This window comes from Muscardinus avellanarius (genome assembly GCF_963383645.1).
Source record: "Muscardinus avellanarius genome assembly, chromosome: 10".
Taxonomy (NCBI): domain Eukaryota; kingdom Metazoa; phylum Chordata; class Mammalia; order Rodentia; family Gliridae; genus Muscardinus; species Muscardinus avellanarius.
The window spans coordinates 13,027,486-13,040,903 of NC_137796.1; the positions used below are offsets into that span (position 1 = coordinate 13,027,486).

At 56.7% G+C, this 13,418-nt stretch overlaps 1 protein-coding gene across 2 annotated transcripts in view; it reads right to left on the reverse strand.

The window, feature by feature from the left end:
* Positions 1–13,418, reverse strand: part of VAC14 (VAC14 component of PIKFYVE complex) — a gene marked incomplete at both ends in the record, with an annotated part of 110,743 nt that overhangs the window by 34,794 nt on the left and 62,531 nt on the right. For both annotated transcript variants that reach the window (XM_080702604.1, XM_080702603.1), the window contains one exon: positions 5,897–6,029. In XM_080702604.1, the coding sequence (XP_080558730.1) occupies positions 5,897–6,029 (133 nt within the window). The remainder of the gene's footprint in view (positions 1–5,896; positions 6,030–13,418) is intronic.

Sequence of the window (13,418 nt, forward strand, 5' to 3'; positions counted from 1 at the left end):
CCTGGCTGGCTGCAGAGTGGCCCCAGCCACACGCTCCCCTCTGCTGCCCTCCATGGAGACAGACGCGTCTGGCCTTGGCCCTGGGTGTGGGCGAGGCTGGAGAAAGGGCCAGGGGGTTCACACAGGGAAGGGACATACCTCCACTCTGGCCAGCAGGACAGAGGCTTCTGAGGAAAACAGATGTCCCTCGGAAGAATCCCTCCCACCCCGTCCAACATCCTGTCTCTTTACCCCAGCTGGGGACCCAATCAATAAGGCTGCCAACTAATAAAGATCCAAACCCCACTGCACTCGGGTAGGCATCAGGACCCCTTCCAGCAGCCAGGTTCAGGCTGGTGTGTATTTGCTACAGCCATTTGTCTTTATTCTAAGCAAATGAAAGCAATTCATTAAAGGGGCAGAGGAAGGGCACCGAGGGGGACCTCTCAGCCGCTCTTGTGGAATGGGCCCAGGAAAAGCATGCTTTTCTGAAAATTCGGCTTAGCCAGGGACCCGGGGGCCTGACACTTTTCTCCATTAGCTTCAACACAGTGGGTATTTGGGGACTTGGCGATGTCTCCAGCAGGTGAGGGGGCATGCACTAAGACACAGACCGAGGGCTGTCCCCAGAGCCTGGGAACCCAGACGATTCCTGGGCTTTGGAAGGGGGTCGGCCCACGCGGGCTGTAGAATGCCCAAGGCCAGCAAAGTGGAATTTCCCAATTGTGGCGTGGAAGGGCTGCTTCTCTGGAACCCTCCTCCCTGGATCCGCAATTATAAACAAGTCCAGTTTCTAGTAGCCGCCCTGCCCCACCACCCACCTCTCCATTTCTCTTCCTTTTTCTCCAGCCCAACAGCCCTAAGCGGGCCAGGGTGCTGGTGGGGCCATGTAAGTAAGGCTGTCTAGACATTTGCTGATGGGGAAACAGCTATGCCTGCCCACATGAGGGTGTGGGAGAGCAGGACAGGATGCACCGGAAGCCTCATCACTGGGCTTCTCTGGGCCGGGGTCTCAGGAAGGAAGTCTTGTGACCGCTTCTTCCTTCCCTCTGGGCCCAGCTCCTCCTCTCCGGATGCCCACCCTCATCCTAGGAGCGCCCTTTCCCTGGGAGTGTGTTCGGACTCCTCTACCATCCACTGGGTCAGGCGGGCTGCTGCCCCTTGAATTCACAGCACACAGCAGCTCGTTAAAAATGAAAGCATTCTCTGGCAAGTGCTCTTTGCAAGGCAGCGGGGAGGAAGAGGAGGGGAAATGCACAGTCGACAAAGCCAGAGGACGCTGGCCAGAGGGCCGCTTGGCAGGCAGAGCGGAGCATCTCAGCCTCGCAGCCTCCCGCACAGAAGCAGGCTTGTAAAGATCACAGCTGCTGGGTTCTGCTGGAGTTCATATCAAGCTTATCAAAGACGCTGCGTTTTCTCCCTCCTCTCCTCTTCTCTGGGGTGTAAGTGGGGTGGTTCACGGACAGACAAGGCCTGGGCTTGTTCTGTGGGCATTAGCATGGAGGGTGGAGGGCTGCAGGAGGGCAAAGCACACCAACGCCTCCTTCGGGCAGAGTTGGTTTAGCGGGGCTGGGGACGGTGCTGGTGGGCGGCCCGGCCCTGGGCCAGCAGAGCCGGCTCTTGGCACGTAAGGTCCGGCATGTCACCCTCTCTGGGGCCTGCTTTCCCCTCCCTATGGACCACCACGGAAGGTGGAGGCTAAGGCCGTGTCAGCAGGCTGGATTACAGCCCCTCTTCAGCAAACATCGCCAATGCTGGGGCTGGAATCCTAATGATCTATGAAGCCCCACGGGGAGATGACATGGCAGGCACCATTATCTATCATCTGTTTCTTGGGCAGAGCAGGGAGGGCTTGGAAACAGGTCACATGGTTCTACATGGTGGATCTGGGGTCCGAGCCCAGGTCTGGCTCCAGAAGACATACACTTTCTCAGCTCTGAGGGGTGTGGATGGGGCTGGAGCGGGGCCAGCCTCCTCGCAGTACCTGCCCACATCTGTGAGCCTGGCCGTAACCTTCTGCAATCCAGAAAAGGGCCTGGAAACAGCAGGTCTCTGCAGGCTGGTCCAGGGGGCTTCCCTGACCGCAACGCACATCTCAACTCTCGTGCCCACCACATTAGGAGGCTAGGCGGACACTGAGGGGTGTCTAGCTCTCCCAGGCCTGGCTGGTGTTCAGGTGTCTTGTTCCTAATTCCACAATGAGGTGGGAAATGGAAAGCTGTGTGGGGAGGAGACACACTCCTGAATCCCAATGGAAATCGTGCACCTCCCTCAAAGCCAAGAACCCCACCAGATGTCGGTCTTGAGGAGCTCTGAACACCCGTGTCCTGTGGACAGCAGCTACTCCCAGGCCCTGAAACAAACACACACGGCACCAGTACTGGCGGCTAACTCGTCTGCAGGATAGATCACTTCTTTCTCTGTGATCCATCTTAGGGGTGAGACCAGCATCTGAGAGCTGGAGCGGAGGGTGAGAAAGCATTACTGCATTCTTTATCAGGCCTGTGGCTTCTTCTTTGAAGCAGGCTGTGTACCGTTCCATGCCCCGCTTTATGAAGCCTTCAGTAATGAAGCACACGAAACAGGGAAGATTGTGGGCAGCCGTCCCGGGGTGCCACTGCCGCCCCGCAGCCTTGCTGAAGGGTCTTAGTTTCCCGCACGAGGGAGGATGGGGGAGCTGCCTGTTTGTAAGGCCTGATCCACACCAAATCCTGAGCTCTGGGCCCTGAGAGCCTGCTCTGGGTACCGGGACAGTAACTGCGGGCTGGCCAGCAGTGGCCAGGCATGCTGGCTTAGCAGGTGGCAGGTCCCCAGGGCCGGCCTGGCCCTCTGAGGAACCCGGGCCAGGTGGCCGCCAGCTGCCGCACATGCTGACAGGTGCAAGACTGTCTTTGGGGTGTGTAAGCTGGACAACTGGGGCAGAGGACTTGGAGAGACCTTGTTCTTTTTGAGGCACTGGCTGCCAGGCTCCACCTGTCCGGGCCCACGGGATTCTCTGTGCATGCCTGGGGCTAGAAGGCCCACTGTGGCTGTGCTGGGTGGCAGTGAGGCCTGGCCTGGAGGCTGGATTCGATGCCCTCTGAGAATCTAGCATAGTCCTTGAGGGCCCAGGGCCCAGGCGGTCCTGCAATGAGGCTGCTCAGGCCCTTGGAGGCGCCAGGCTCTGCACCTCCCAGAGTGAAAACGTGGCTATTGCTGAATTAGCAGAGCACAGGGGTTTGCAGCCCGGTTCCAAGCAAGCCTGGCGGCACGTTGCTTGCTCTCACTTCTTTTCTGCAAAGTGAGGATTTCCACTGGCCCAGGAGATGCTGCAAAGGCAGCCGAGCCTCGCTGCCCTGGCGTTTGCATATGGGAACATGGCAGTGGCTTGTCCCCAGCTTCATGGAGCCTTGGGCCCTGAGTGGGTGGCAGGGGCCTGAGCACGTCCACACCGCCTGCAGTTCTGCTCTGTGCCATCTGCGGATGTTGGTTACCATTCTGAGCTCCCTGTCCTCAGTCTCTGGCTGACATGTAAGGCCAGGATGGGAAGGAAAACCCAGGGCAGTCCTGTCCCCAGAGAGGAAGCTAGCCTCACCTGCCCTCTGCAAAGGCCTCTCTCCTGCAGTTGGTCCCCTGAGAGTCAGCCAGGCGAGGGCCACTCGTCAGGAGTGCTGACACCTCTGCAGCTGGGAAAACCATCTAAGCTCACTGCCACGCCTTGCGAACATTCCACTGTTTTCCTGGTGGGGTGAGAGGGGGCTCTTGCATCAGCTCTAATGTCTACTCAATCTAACTTACTGTACCCGTCTAACTTTATGGAAAGAATGCAAAATCTTGGAAATCTTCCTCTTACAGCCAGTGAAACTGAGAATGTATTTCTGACTGTGTGACTGGTTCTCAGCAGGACCACTGTGTCCTCTGTGTTCCCTGGGGGACATCTGCAGTGTTCGAAGACTTTTTACGGTGGTGCTGGGGACAGAACCCGGGCCCTTGAGCATGCTTGGCAAGCGTTTCTGCTGAGCCACACCCTCGGCCTACCGGGCGGGCAGGGTGCTGCTCAACAGCCTCACACAGAACCATCAGCTTGAAGTGTCTTGGTGCCCAGGTGAGAAACCCTGCTTTAGAGGAGCTCAGAGATGCAGGGGACGGCGGCCTCCCCGCTCCCACAGGGAAGCCTCTCAGGGGTCTACCACTGGAAGCCCCTTCTTTCTGTTGTGGTCCTACTATGCATCTGTCTGTCCCCTTCTGCTACTCAGTCCTTGGCCCTCTCCCCAAGGAGCCCTCCACACCACACCTGGCCCTTGAACCAACCTGGGATTCTCTTCCCTGGGCAGGCAAGTTCCCGATCAAGCCTCTACCTGCCCCTCTATTTCTTGTCCCCTCCCCTTCAGCTCATGCCGCAGCTGAGCAGCTGAGCGGGCTCCCGTGCCAGCTCCCAGGAAGCCCTCTGGGCCTCACCTTCCCCACTGCCTCCGTCAGCCCCCTCTTTGCTTCCTTTGTACTCTCCAGCCCTCTTCTCAGCCTCTCCTGGCTTTCACCTTTCCCCAAACGTCACGTGCTGGAGATCCTTAGGGCGGAGCCTCGGACCTGAGGCTCCCTTCTCACTTAGCCTCCTCTTACTCCGTAAAGATGAAAACCCCACGAGGGCAGATGCACCTAGAACAGTGTTTTGCACGGGGCTAGAGTTCAGGAACGAGCTGTTTGTTGACTGACCCACTGACTGACTAATCCATCACTTTTCAGATTTGCACCTGGGGTCCAGGTCTCCCTTTGGAGAGCCAGGTGCACCTAACTGCTTCGCTATCTTTTTTCCATGTCCCCAAAGACACCCCAATTCATATATGTGACCAACCGCACCCCCTGCTACTCCCCTGGGACCAGCACCGCCCTCGCTCAGCAGTTCAAACCAGGGACCTATGTGTTACACCTGACTCTTTTTCCCTGGCTCCCTCCCCCGATCCGTCCCCAGTCAATCAGACCTAGCTGAATCCTGCTGCTGCTTCCCGCCCTGACAAGCTGCCACCATCTCACTCGGACAACAGCCTCCTGACTGCTTTCCATCCATCGTGGCCCCTCCAACCCGGTTCTCCCCGGCAATGCAGCCATCTTGCAGATCAGAAGCCTGGTTCTGTCCTTCCCCAGCCTGTGCCCCAACAGTGGCTCCCGCTGACCTCTGGGTAAGGCTCCGATCCTTGGTACAGGGCTCCAGGGTAGGCGCCTCTCCCCTTTGCTGATTTACAGCCACATGAGCTAAGAAGCTCTGGCATCTGGCATCTTTTTTAAAAGCTTCTCTGGTAACGTGACATGCAGGGCCCAGACCCACTGCTCTAGAGTCTTTGAAGCTATCGGAACTATTTTGGAAGTCACTTCTACCTGGCTTTGTTGGGAAGCCTGGAGAAATTTGTGCCCATGACCTAGCTTTCCCGAGACTGAAGGTAACGCTGGGCTATCTCCTAGGAACCTTCGGCTCTGGAGCAGAATATGGGACAAAGAGGTCCTGGGCACACAATGGTGATGACAGTTCTCAAGGTCCAAGTCCCTGCAGCCGCCGCCCAACCACCCAGAGCTGCGTTCAGACCACTCAGCAACTTGGCTCTGCCGACACGGGCCAAATCCTAGGCTGGTGCTGGACCCTCCGTGTAGCCCCGAGTCACGTTCCCCCTGGGTTGCTTACTTTCCTCTCCAAAAGACTGACCGTGGCATGTAGTGAGAGGACATTTCACCCGAGGAGTAGTCAGTACCTCAACAAGCTAAAACTTAATTCAGTGTGACCTGCCTCAGGTCAGTAGTGCAGGCAACCCAGTAAGAAGGGGACCTTCCTTCGTTTTTTCCAAGAATGCGAGCCCACGTGTGTAAAGGTCAGGGGGCGGGAGGGGAGGGGAAGAGAAGGCGCGCCCGGGGGGCGGGGGTGTGGGAAGGAGGAGGCAGCGGCGCTGACCTGATGATGAACGGGCCTCTGACCTCCAGGAGCTTCCGTTCACTGCTGAACCTCTGCAGAAGGTTGATCATGAACTTATAGAAGTAGGAGTTCATGGTGGGCGTGGAAGGAGAACATTCTAAGCCTTTGGTACCTGAACAGAAAGAGACAGAGCTGGAATTTATTCTGGTAACGTGTCCACAGGGCGATGAGGCCTATACAGATATAGACAATTGTAAATGGCCTAAAGGGGTGCGTGTACCGGCTGTCTGCATATAAGGAGATGAGAGAAAATCTCCCATCAAGGAGTCACAGATTGACAGAAAAAAAAAAAAATGCAAGGACTGTTTGAGTTTGTATAATCACATACAACTTTGCTTCATGCAAAAATACCCATTTACCTGTTCACTCCTCCATCCAACCCCAAGCCACATAGTGAACACCTCTCAGATGATCCTGCTAAGGGCTACGACCTCCTTCCACCCCAGTGGGGATTAAACTCAGGGGCATTCTACCTCTGAGCTACACCCAAGACCTTATTTATTTATTTATTCATTCATTTATTTATTTTGGTGGTACTGTGGCTCCTGGAAACCCTTCTACCTCCGGGCTACACTCCCAGACCTATTTTTGTATTTTTTATTTGGAACCAGGGTCTCTTACGCCAGCGCGGCTGGCTTCGAACCTGCGCGATCCTCCTGTCTCTGCCTCCCATGAGCGGGGATTACAAGTGTACGCCACCACGCCCGGCTCCTATTTTATTTTGTATTTCTAAACAGTCTCACTAAGTTGTAGAGGGTCTCATTATGTGGCTGAGGCTGTACTCAAACCCGAAATACTCCTGTCTCAGCCTCCCAAGCACTGAGACTAAAGTGTGCACCGCCATGCCTCGCTTGCTTTTTAAAGAACAAACGTGTACTCATCATCCCAATACAATAGATACACTGGGCTTTACGCTACCCAGTGAAGGACAAGGACAAATCAAAGAGAACGTGGGGGGGGGGTAAGGCAGGCGCACCTCTCAACGGTCAGCAGAGCTAGCGAATGCGAGGGAGGCAGAAGCCCAAGTTCCTTCCCAGTGACACCTGAGAAGCGAATCGTGTACACACCCGCTGTGTTAGAGGAGCAAATGCTGACCAGACAGTGCAGAGATTTTCATCTCCACCCACGTTCTGAAATAAGTCTTTCTTCCTCATCTTCAGGCAAAGATGCTTTTTTGAGGGTGGTACTCTGAAAATCTCTGAAGTCCTAAGAGGTGGCTTTTATAACCAGCACAAACCATGTTGCTCTGACACACACACACACACACACACACACACACACACACACACCCCTTTTGAGAAGAAATGTCTACTAATTCCTTTGTCCACTGTTAAGTTGTGCTTTTCTTTTTTTACTGTTGAGTGTAGGGGTTCTTCATATATATCGGGTACAAGTCTCTTATTACGTATGTGATTTGTACATCCTTTCCCCCATTTTCTGGGCTGTCTTTGCATTGTCTTGATGGTATCCTTTGAAGCACATAAGCTGCTGTGTGAGTGTGTGTGTTGATGGGAATTAAGCCAAGAACGTGTGCATGGTAAACAAATACTCTACCACAGAGCCATACCCCACAAGACTTTAAGTTTTGATTAAGTCCAATGTGTCATTTCTCTTTGGTTTCTCAGGTCGTGGGTCAGCGGAGGAAGCAAAGTGGCCACCCAGGGCACCCAGAGCCATCGGCCTCACAGCTGGCCTGGCCCAGGAGCCGGTGGGCGCCATGATGCTCTCTTTGCACCAGGGAAGGGGTGAGCAGGCCTGGCACAGGAGGGCAGGACGTGGGTCTCTACGGAGCAAGCCGGACCACGGGAGGGCGTATCAGCACCCGGAAACACTGGCCCAAAGCTCAAAAAAAGAATGTGCAGAACCGTCCAGAGCACAGGTGGCCCTTGCAGAGGAGCCTCTACGAGCTGACCAGGGCTCTCAGTGGCCAGAGCGGCAGAGTAAAAAGCCCTCCGAGGAGCTCTGCCTTTGTGCTGAATGCGGGCTTGCTTTCCATTCCCCTGGCCTTCAGAGGGAAGTGGCTGGAAACCAGAAGAGGCAACTTTCTGTTCACCTTCCCCTAGCTGTAGACGACTCTCTGAAGATCTCTCACCAGGGCCCACACTTTAAACCCCTACCACCCTCTACCCCGAGGCCCCCTAGACCGCTCCCAGGAACTGTGCCAGGGCCAGCCCCGAGCGAGGTGCCTGGTTCAAGAGCCTGCTGTTTAAAGTGCCTTGATCCCGGTCCCTGCTGGGGCAGCCTGGCCGGGGAGGTCCCCAGTGACTCTGGAAGGGCTAACAGTCTCAGCTCCCTGGCCTACAGGGGCTGTTTGCAGAATCAAGTGTCACATTCTTACAGATCGAGTTACCCCAGGCCCAGCTGGGGCTGATCTTTGGGGAGGTGGCTGCAGGCCCAGCTGTTGAAGCATCCCACTTCATCCTCCCTCTCAGGATCTCAGGAGATCTTTTTTTTTTTTTTTTTTTTTTGGTACTGAGGATGAAACCCAGGGGCATTCTACCTCCGAGCTACACCCCCAGCCCTATTTTTTATTCTTTATTTTGAAACCGGGTCTTCCTGAGTTGCAAAGGGCCTCATCAAGTAGCTGAGGCTGTCCGCGAACTGTGATCCTTCTGTCTCAGCCTCCCAAATGCTGGGATTACAAGTGTGTACCACCATGCCTGGCTCCAGGCAATCAATTCGGAGGCCTTGTGGTGGCCTGGGTGGAGGGCACAGGCGGCGTGCCCCGCCCTGCAGGTACCTGCAGCCAGACAACCAGACAGCGCAGGCTTCTCCTAGGGGCGCATCTGTGAAGGCTTCTGAGTCCCTGTCCCCTTCCCGCTGCTCCACATGTACACCGGACTTATCCCATTACTAGGTCCGGGGCCACTTAGGCTCCAAAATATTTCAAAAGACCAATGTAGGGAGTAACACAAAGAAACGCTCCCTTCCAAAGGGGCTGGGAGCCTGGGGCAGGCACTGGAGAGAGGTGCCTGGCTATTCCAAGCCTCACAGAGCAGTAGGAAACACTGAGCTTGGGGTTTCAGCCTCAGTTTCCATAGTTACAAGTGGGGCAATAAGAGCCCTAATAAATGATACAAAATGTGTAATGCACTAGGCCGGGGGCCTCCCAAAAGCCTGTGCTCAATAAGTGGGGGCTGTGTGTGTTACTAAAGACTGAACTCAGGGCATTCTACTTATGAGCTACACTCCTAGTATCCCTATCTTATTTTATTTTGAAATAGGGTCTCAGCCAGGCGTGGTGGCACAGACTTGTAACCCCAGTACTGAGGAGGCTGAGCAGGAGGATCGCAGATCTGAGGGCAGCCTAGCAAATAGTGAGATTCTCATCAACCAAGAGAGACTCTGTTTCAAAATAAAAATATAGCGTTGAGGGGAGGGTGTAGCTTGGAGGTAGAATGCCCCTGGGTTCAATTTCCAGTGCCACAAAAAAGAAAGAAAGAAAGAAAGAAAAAAAAAAAAAGAAATGGTCTCACTAAATTGCATAGGGCCTTGCTTTAGCAGAGGCTTGGCTTTGAACCCCTGACCTTCCTGTCTCAGCCTCCCAAGTACTGGGATTACAGGAACACATCACAGTGCCTGGCTTGGGGCTGCTTTAATTAGCAAATATCCCACACCCAGAGCACCACGCGGGGTGCCCTGCCTTTTCCCCCCGGAGTCTCAGAGTAAATGACTGGGGACTGGGAGAAGGTCTCAGCTGGGAAACTTCTGATCTGAGACAATCTCAGTTCCTGTTGAGAGGTCACCAGGTAAAAGAAAAAGAGGGAGTCACCCTACCCCCAAGAAAGGAGACCAGCAGCCCCCACCCCAGCTGACAGACTGGCCAAGGATGGCAGGACAGGGGCCTGGGGCTGCTGTCGACACAGCCGTGTTCTCTTTAGCCACAGCTCCCACTCGGAGCCCAAAATGGACTCTTAATGCCCAGGCTGCTCGGTGGCCCTGAGCAGAAAGAGGGTGGAGCCACAGGGAGGGACCCCTCACCCAGGGAGACCCCCTGTCACTGTGCAGCCCCTGCCAGGACTTGTGGTGATCCTACAGTCTCTAGACAGCAAGAAGCCAGGCACTCCCTGACCAAGAGCCACACACTTCTGGGGAGATGTGCAGGACCTTTTGCCCTCTAGGGTGCCACCTGCCAGAAAGACCGCCACCCCAGGAGGAGCTGCCCCCGGGGGGCTGGGAGTCCTTTTGCACAGACAAGGGGGTAAGCTGCCTCGGTGCTCGCCAAGGACGGGGTGGTGACCCGCAAGAGCTTTCCCCACCCATGTCTCCGTACTGGACTACTTCTGGGGCCTCAGCAGCCCTCCAGGCCTCACTGGCTTGAGACAAGCCAGGAAAGAGCTCCCAGCTGGGGCTGGGGAGGAGATGAGGTGGGGAGAGAACTAACTCGCCCCAGGAGTGCTACTGCAGAAGACGGGCTTCTCTCGGCTACAGATTTCTGCCTCATTGCAGCCTGCTCCTCCTGGGGGAGAGCACAAGCGCCTCTACCGGCCCCTTCCACCCACCTCCTGACACGGCACGCAGCTTGCTGTGGCCCGTTCCTCGGGAGGGCCGTAGGCTAGGTGCTGCACATGCATGAGGGATGGAGAGCTGGGACAGGGGCTTAGGATCCCGATTCAGGGTGTGACCTCCCTCCAACACCACGTCCAGGGACCTAAGAGGCTGTGCGCAGGCGGCATCACTGACTGATCTTATGGGAGATGCCGGGCAAGCTGCTCTGTGGGGACCGGCGGGCAGGGAGGAAGGGCTACCTGGCTCTGTGCCTTGCAGGCTCTCTCAGGGCCCAAGGTGGGTGGGATTTTCATTCCCCAATCCTGGAGAGTGAAGGATGGGGTGTGAGGAAGAACACAGTCCCACAGCCAAAAGGACCTGCCTTGAATTTCTGGTGCGGGCAGGCGAGGGGCCTGCAGGAAGCTCACGTGACCGGCCGGCTGCCCAGGGGCAGGCAGATGCTGCGGGGAGCCCTGTGTATACAAAGCCAGGCCGGCGGGGTGGTGGCTGGGGAGCCAGCTCTGCAGATGCTGCTAAGTGAAACCTGATGTGGCGACATGAGAATCTGCGGAACGTCTCACAAACAACCTTCCCCGGGATGTTTTGCATTGAGTTTTGTGGCTATGACGTGAAGGAACCTCACATGTCAGGATAAAAATAGCTCTGGCCTCAATACACAACGCGAATTACAGCTCAACAGAGCCAGATGCGAAAACATCAGCCGCCCAGCTCAGGCTCAGCAAGGACCCTGTGCCTTCCCCACCCTCACTCCCTGGGCCTGGACAGCCCCCTCCGGGTGGGCATCGGGCTTCACTCCCTGTGAATACAGGGAGGGGCCGGCGGCGCAGAAAGCACCTAGAAGTCCTAGGGACCAGATCACATCCAGGCCCTGCTGCTGACTAGCGGGGCAGCGGAGGCAGTGAGGCCTCCCCTGGCCACCTCCTCCTCTGTGAACCATCACAGGGACAAGGAGTATAGCCTGTGCCCGCACAGGAGTCCTCCTCGGAAGGGGGAGCGTCATTGAGAAGCTGGTATGGGACGATGAGGGACGGGGCGCAGATCCTGTGGCAGGAAGAAAGGGAGGCTGGGTGGGGGCCGGGGGTGTGACATTTGCCAAACTGGAGGTGGCACGAACCCTACAACTATGTAGATAAAAGATGCCGCAGCAGCAGCACCCCGGGAGCCTGATCCAAGGTGCCCGCATTCTTATCTGTGGGCCTCCCCCACAGCCAGGAGGCTTTCCAGTGGCTCACCTAGGCTTGGAGCAGGATGCAAACTCCATAGTCCCCATCGGGAGGGATATCTCGCTGACAGGGTAGTGGAGGCGCCATGCAGCAGTCTGCCATCAGGACCTGGCTGCTGCTGCTGCTGCTGCTGCTGAGCAAGGGCTGGGGCCAAAGGCACGCTGGATGGAGGACGAGGGAAGGAGAGCCAGGGCTGCCTCAGGCCAACCAACAGGAAGGGGTAGGGGCCGCAGGTCCAGCAGCCAGGGCACAGGGGACCACTTTCCAGGCAGTGGCACTGGGGACTGGACCCAGGACATTCTACCTTTGAGCTATAGCCTTAGTCTCACTAAGTTGTGGGGGGCCTAAGTTGTTGAGGCTGGCCGTGACCTGTGAGCCTCCTGTCTCAGTCTCCCAAGTACTGGTACTAACCCTGACTGGGCACCTGATGATGAGATTCAGAGGTGAGGAGAGTGGGGCCCCGTGGCCCGAGTGGGCACCCACATCCCCTGGTGAGCCTGGTAAAGGCGACGCGGAGGGCTGGGGTGGGTGGCCTGAGTGTTTGGACCTCTGACGCCGGCCACTGAGGAGCTGCACCTGTGCCTGAGTGGCAGGAGCCAGGAGGTTGCAGCCGGACTCTACCACCCACCCAGGTAGGCATGGAGAGTGGGCAGGGAGGCCTCTTTCTGCACAGGAAAGATGCCCAGGCAGCCCCTCAGCATAGAGCACCTCTTGCCCTGTCCACACAGCGCTCCCGGAGCCCTGGAGCACCCATCACCTACTTTGCAGAGGAGCGGGAGGTGGTGTAGAGGCAGGAGGCCTGCCTGAGGCCACAGGTGGTATCTTTCAGACCCTGTGTCCTCTCTCCCACTGCTGCCTCCCAGGGGCTGAGGGCTCTCAAGGGCTGAAGAGCAGCGGGCGAGGCTCTCTGGGGCTCTCTGCTGTGGCCACAGAAAGTGGGGGGGGGGTGTGCAGGAAACGAGGTGTGGCATAGTCTAAGGCCAGGATGGAGGGGTGCCTCTGAAGTCACTGTGAAGCGAGGGGGGCTCCTCTGAGGGGTGCCAAGCTGGGGTTATGGCTGGCACCAACGCAGCCTCAGAGCGCCATTCCTCCTCCACTGCTCCTCCCCTGGGGGGGCGAAGCCTCCAGGGTCTGCAAGGGTGGGGTTCCCATGTTCCTGAGATGAGGCTCTCAGGCCGGGCTCCTGGGCCAGCCTGTTGCGGTGCCCAGTGGAGAGGAGGGTAAGAGTGTCCCCTCTGGAGCTGCAGCCACGAGCCAGGGCTCAGCCATGGGAGTTCCTTGGGTGAAGTGTCCCAGGGAGAACGACATCGCAGGCATTGCCGTTATTACTGACGGTTTCTGCAGGGGAAATGCCCAGAGATGGTTTTCTGGGTTTCTTCTAGACTCGTCACTGTTTGGTGATAAGAAGATGCTCCTGACATCTCACCACACGGGCCTAGGCTTTGAGGAAATGAAACTGAAATCAGGACATTTTATTTTTGCCCATTTTTAGAGCTAGAGCTGTGATCACCTTGGACCGGTGAGCCCTGCAGGGTTGCTGTCACGAGTGTGGTTCTTAACCCACCAGAGTGGCCCGTGGCAGGTGGGCACGTCAGGGAAGACAGGTTTCAGGGTGAAAGCGTCCTTCCTGGAGTGACCCTCAGCCTTGGACAGCACACTGCCGCTGGACTTGGCCCCTGGTCCTTAGGCTGTGTGGGCCTCCCCAGGCCAGCTGATCTCTCTGGCAGCAGAGCTGTCCAGACCCTGGGAGAATGGAGACTGCCCCACCG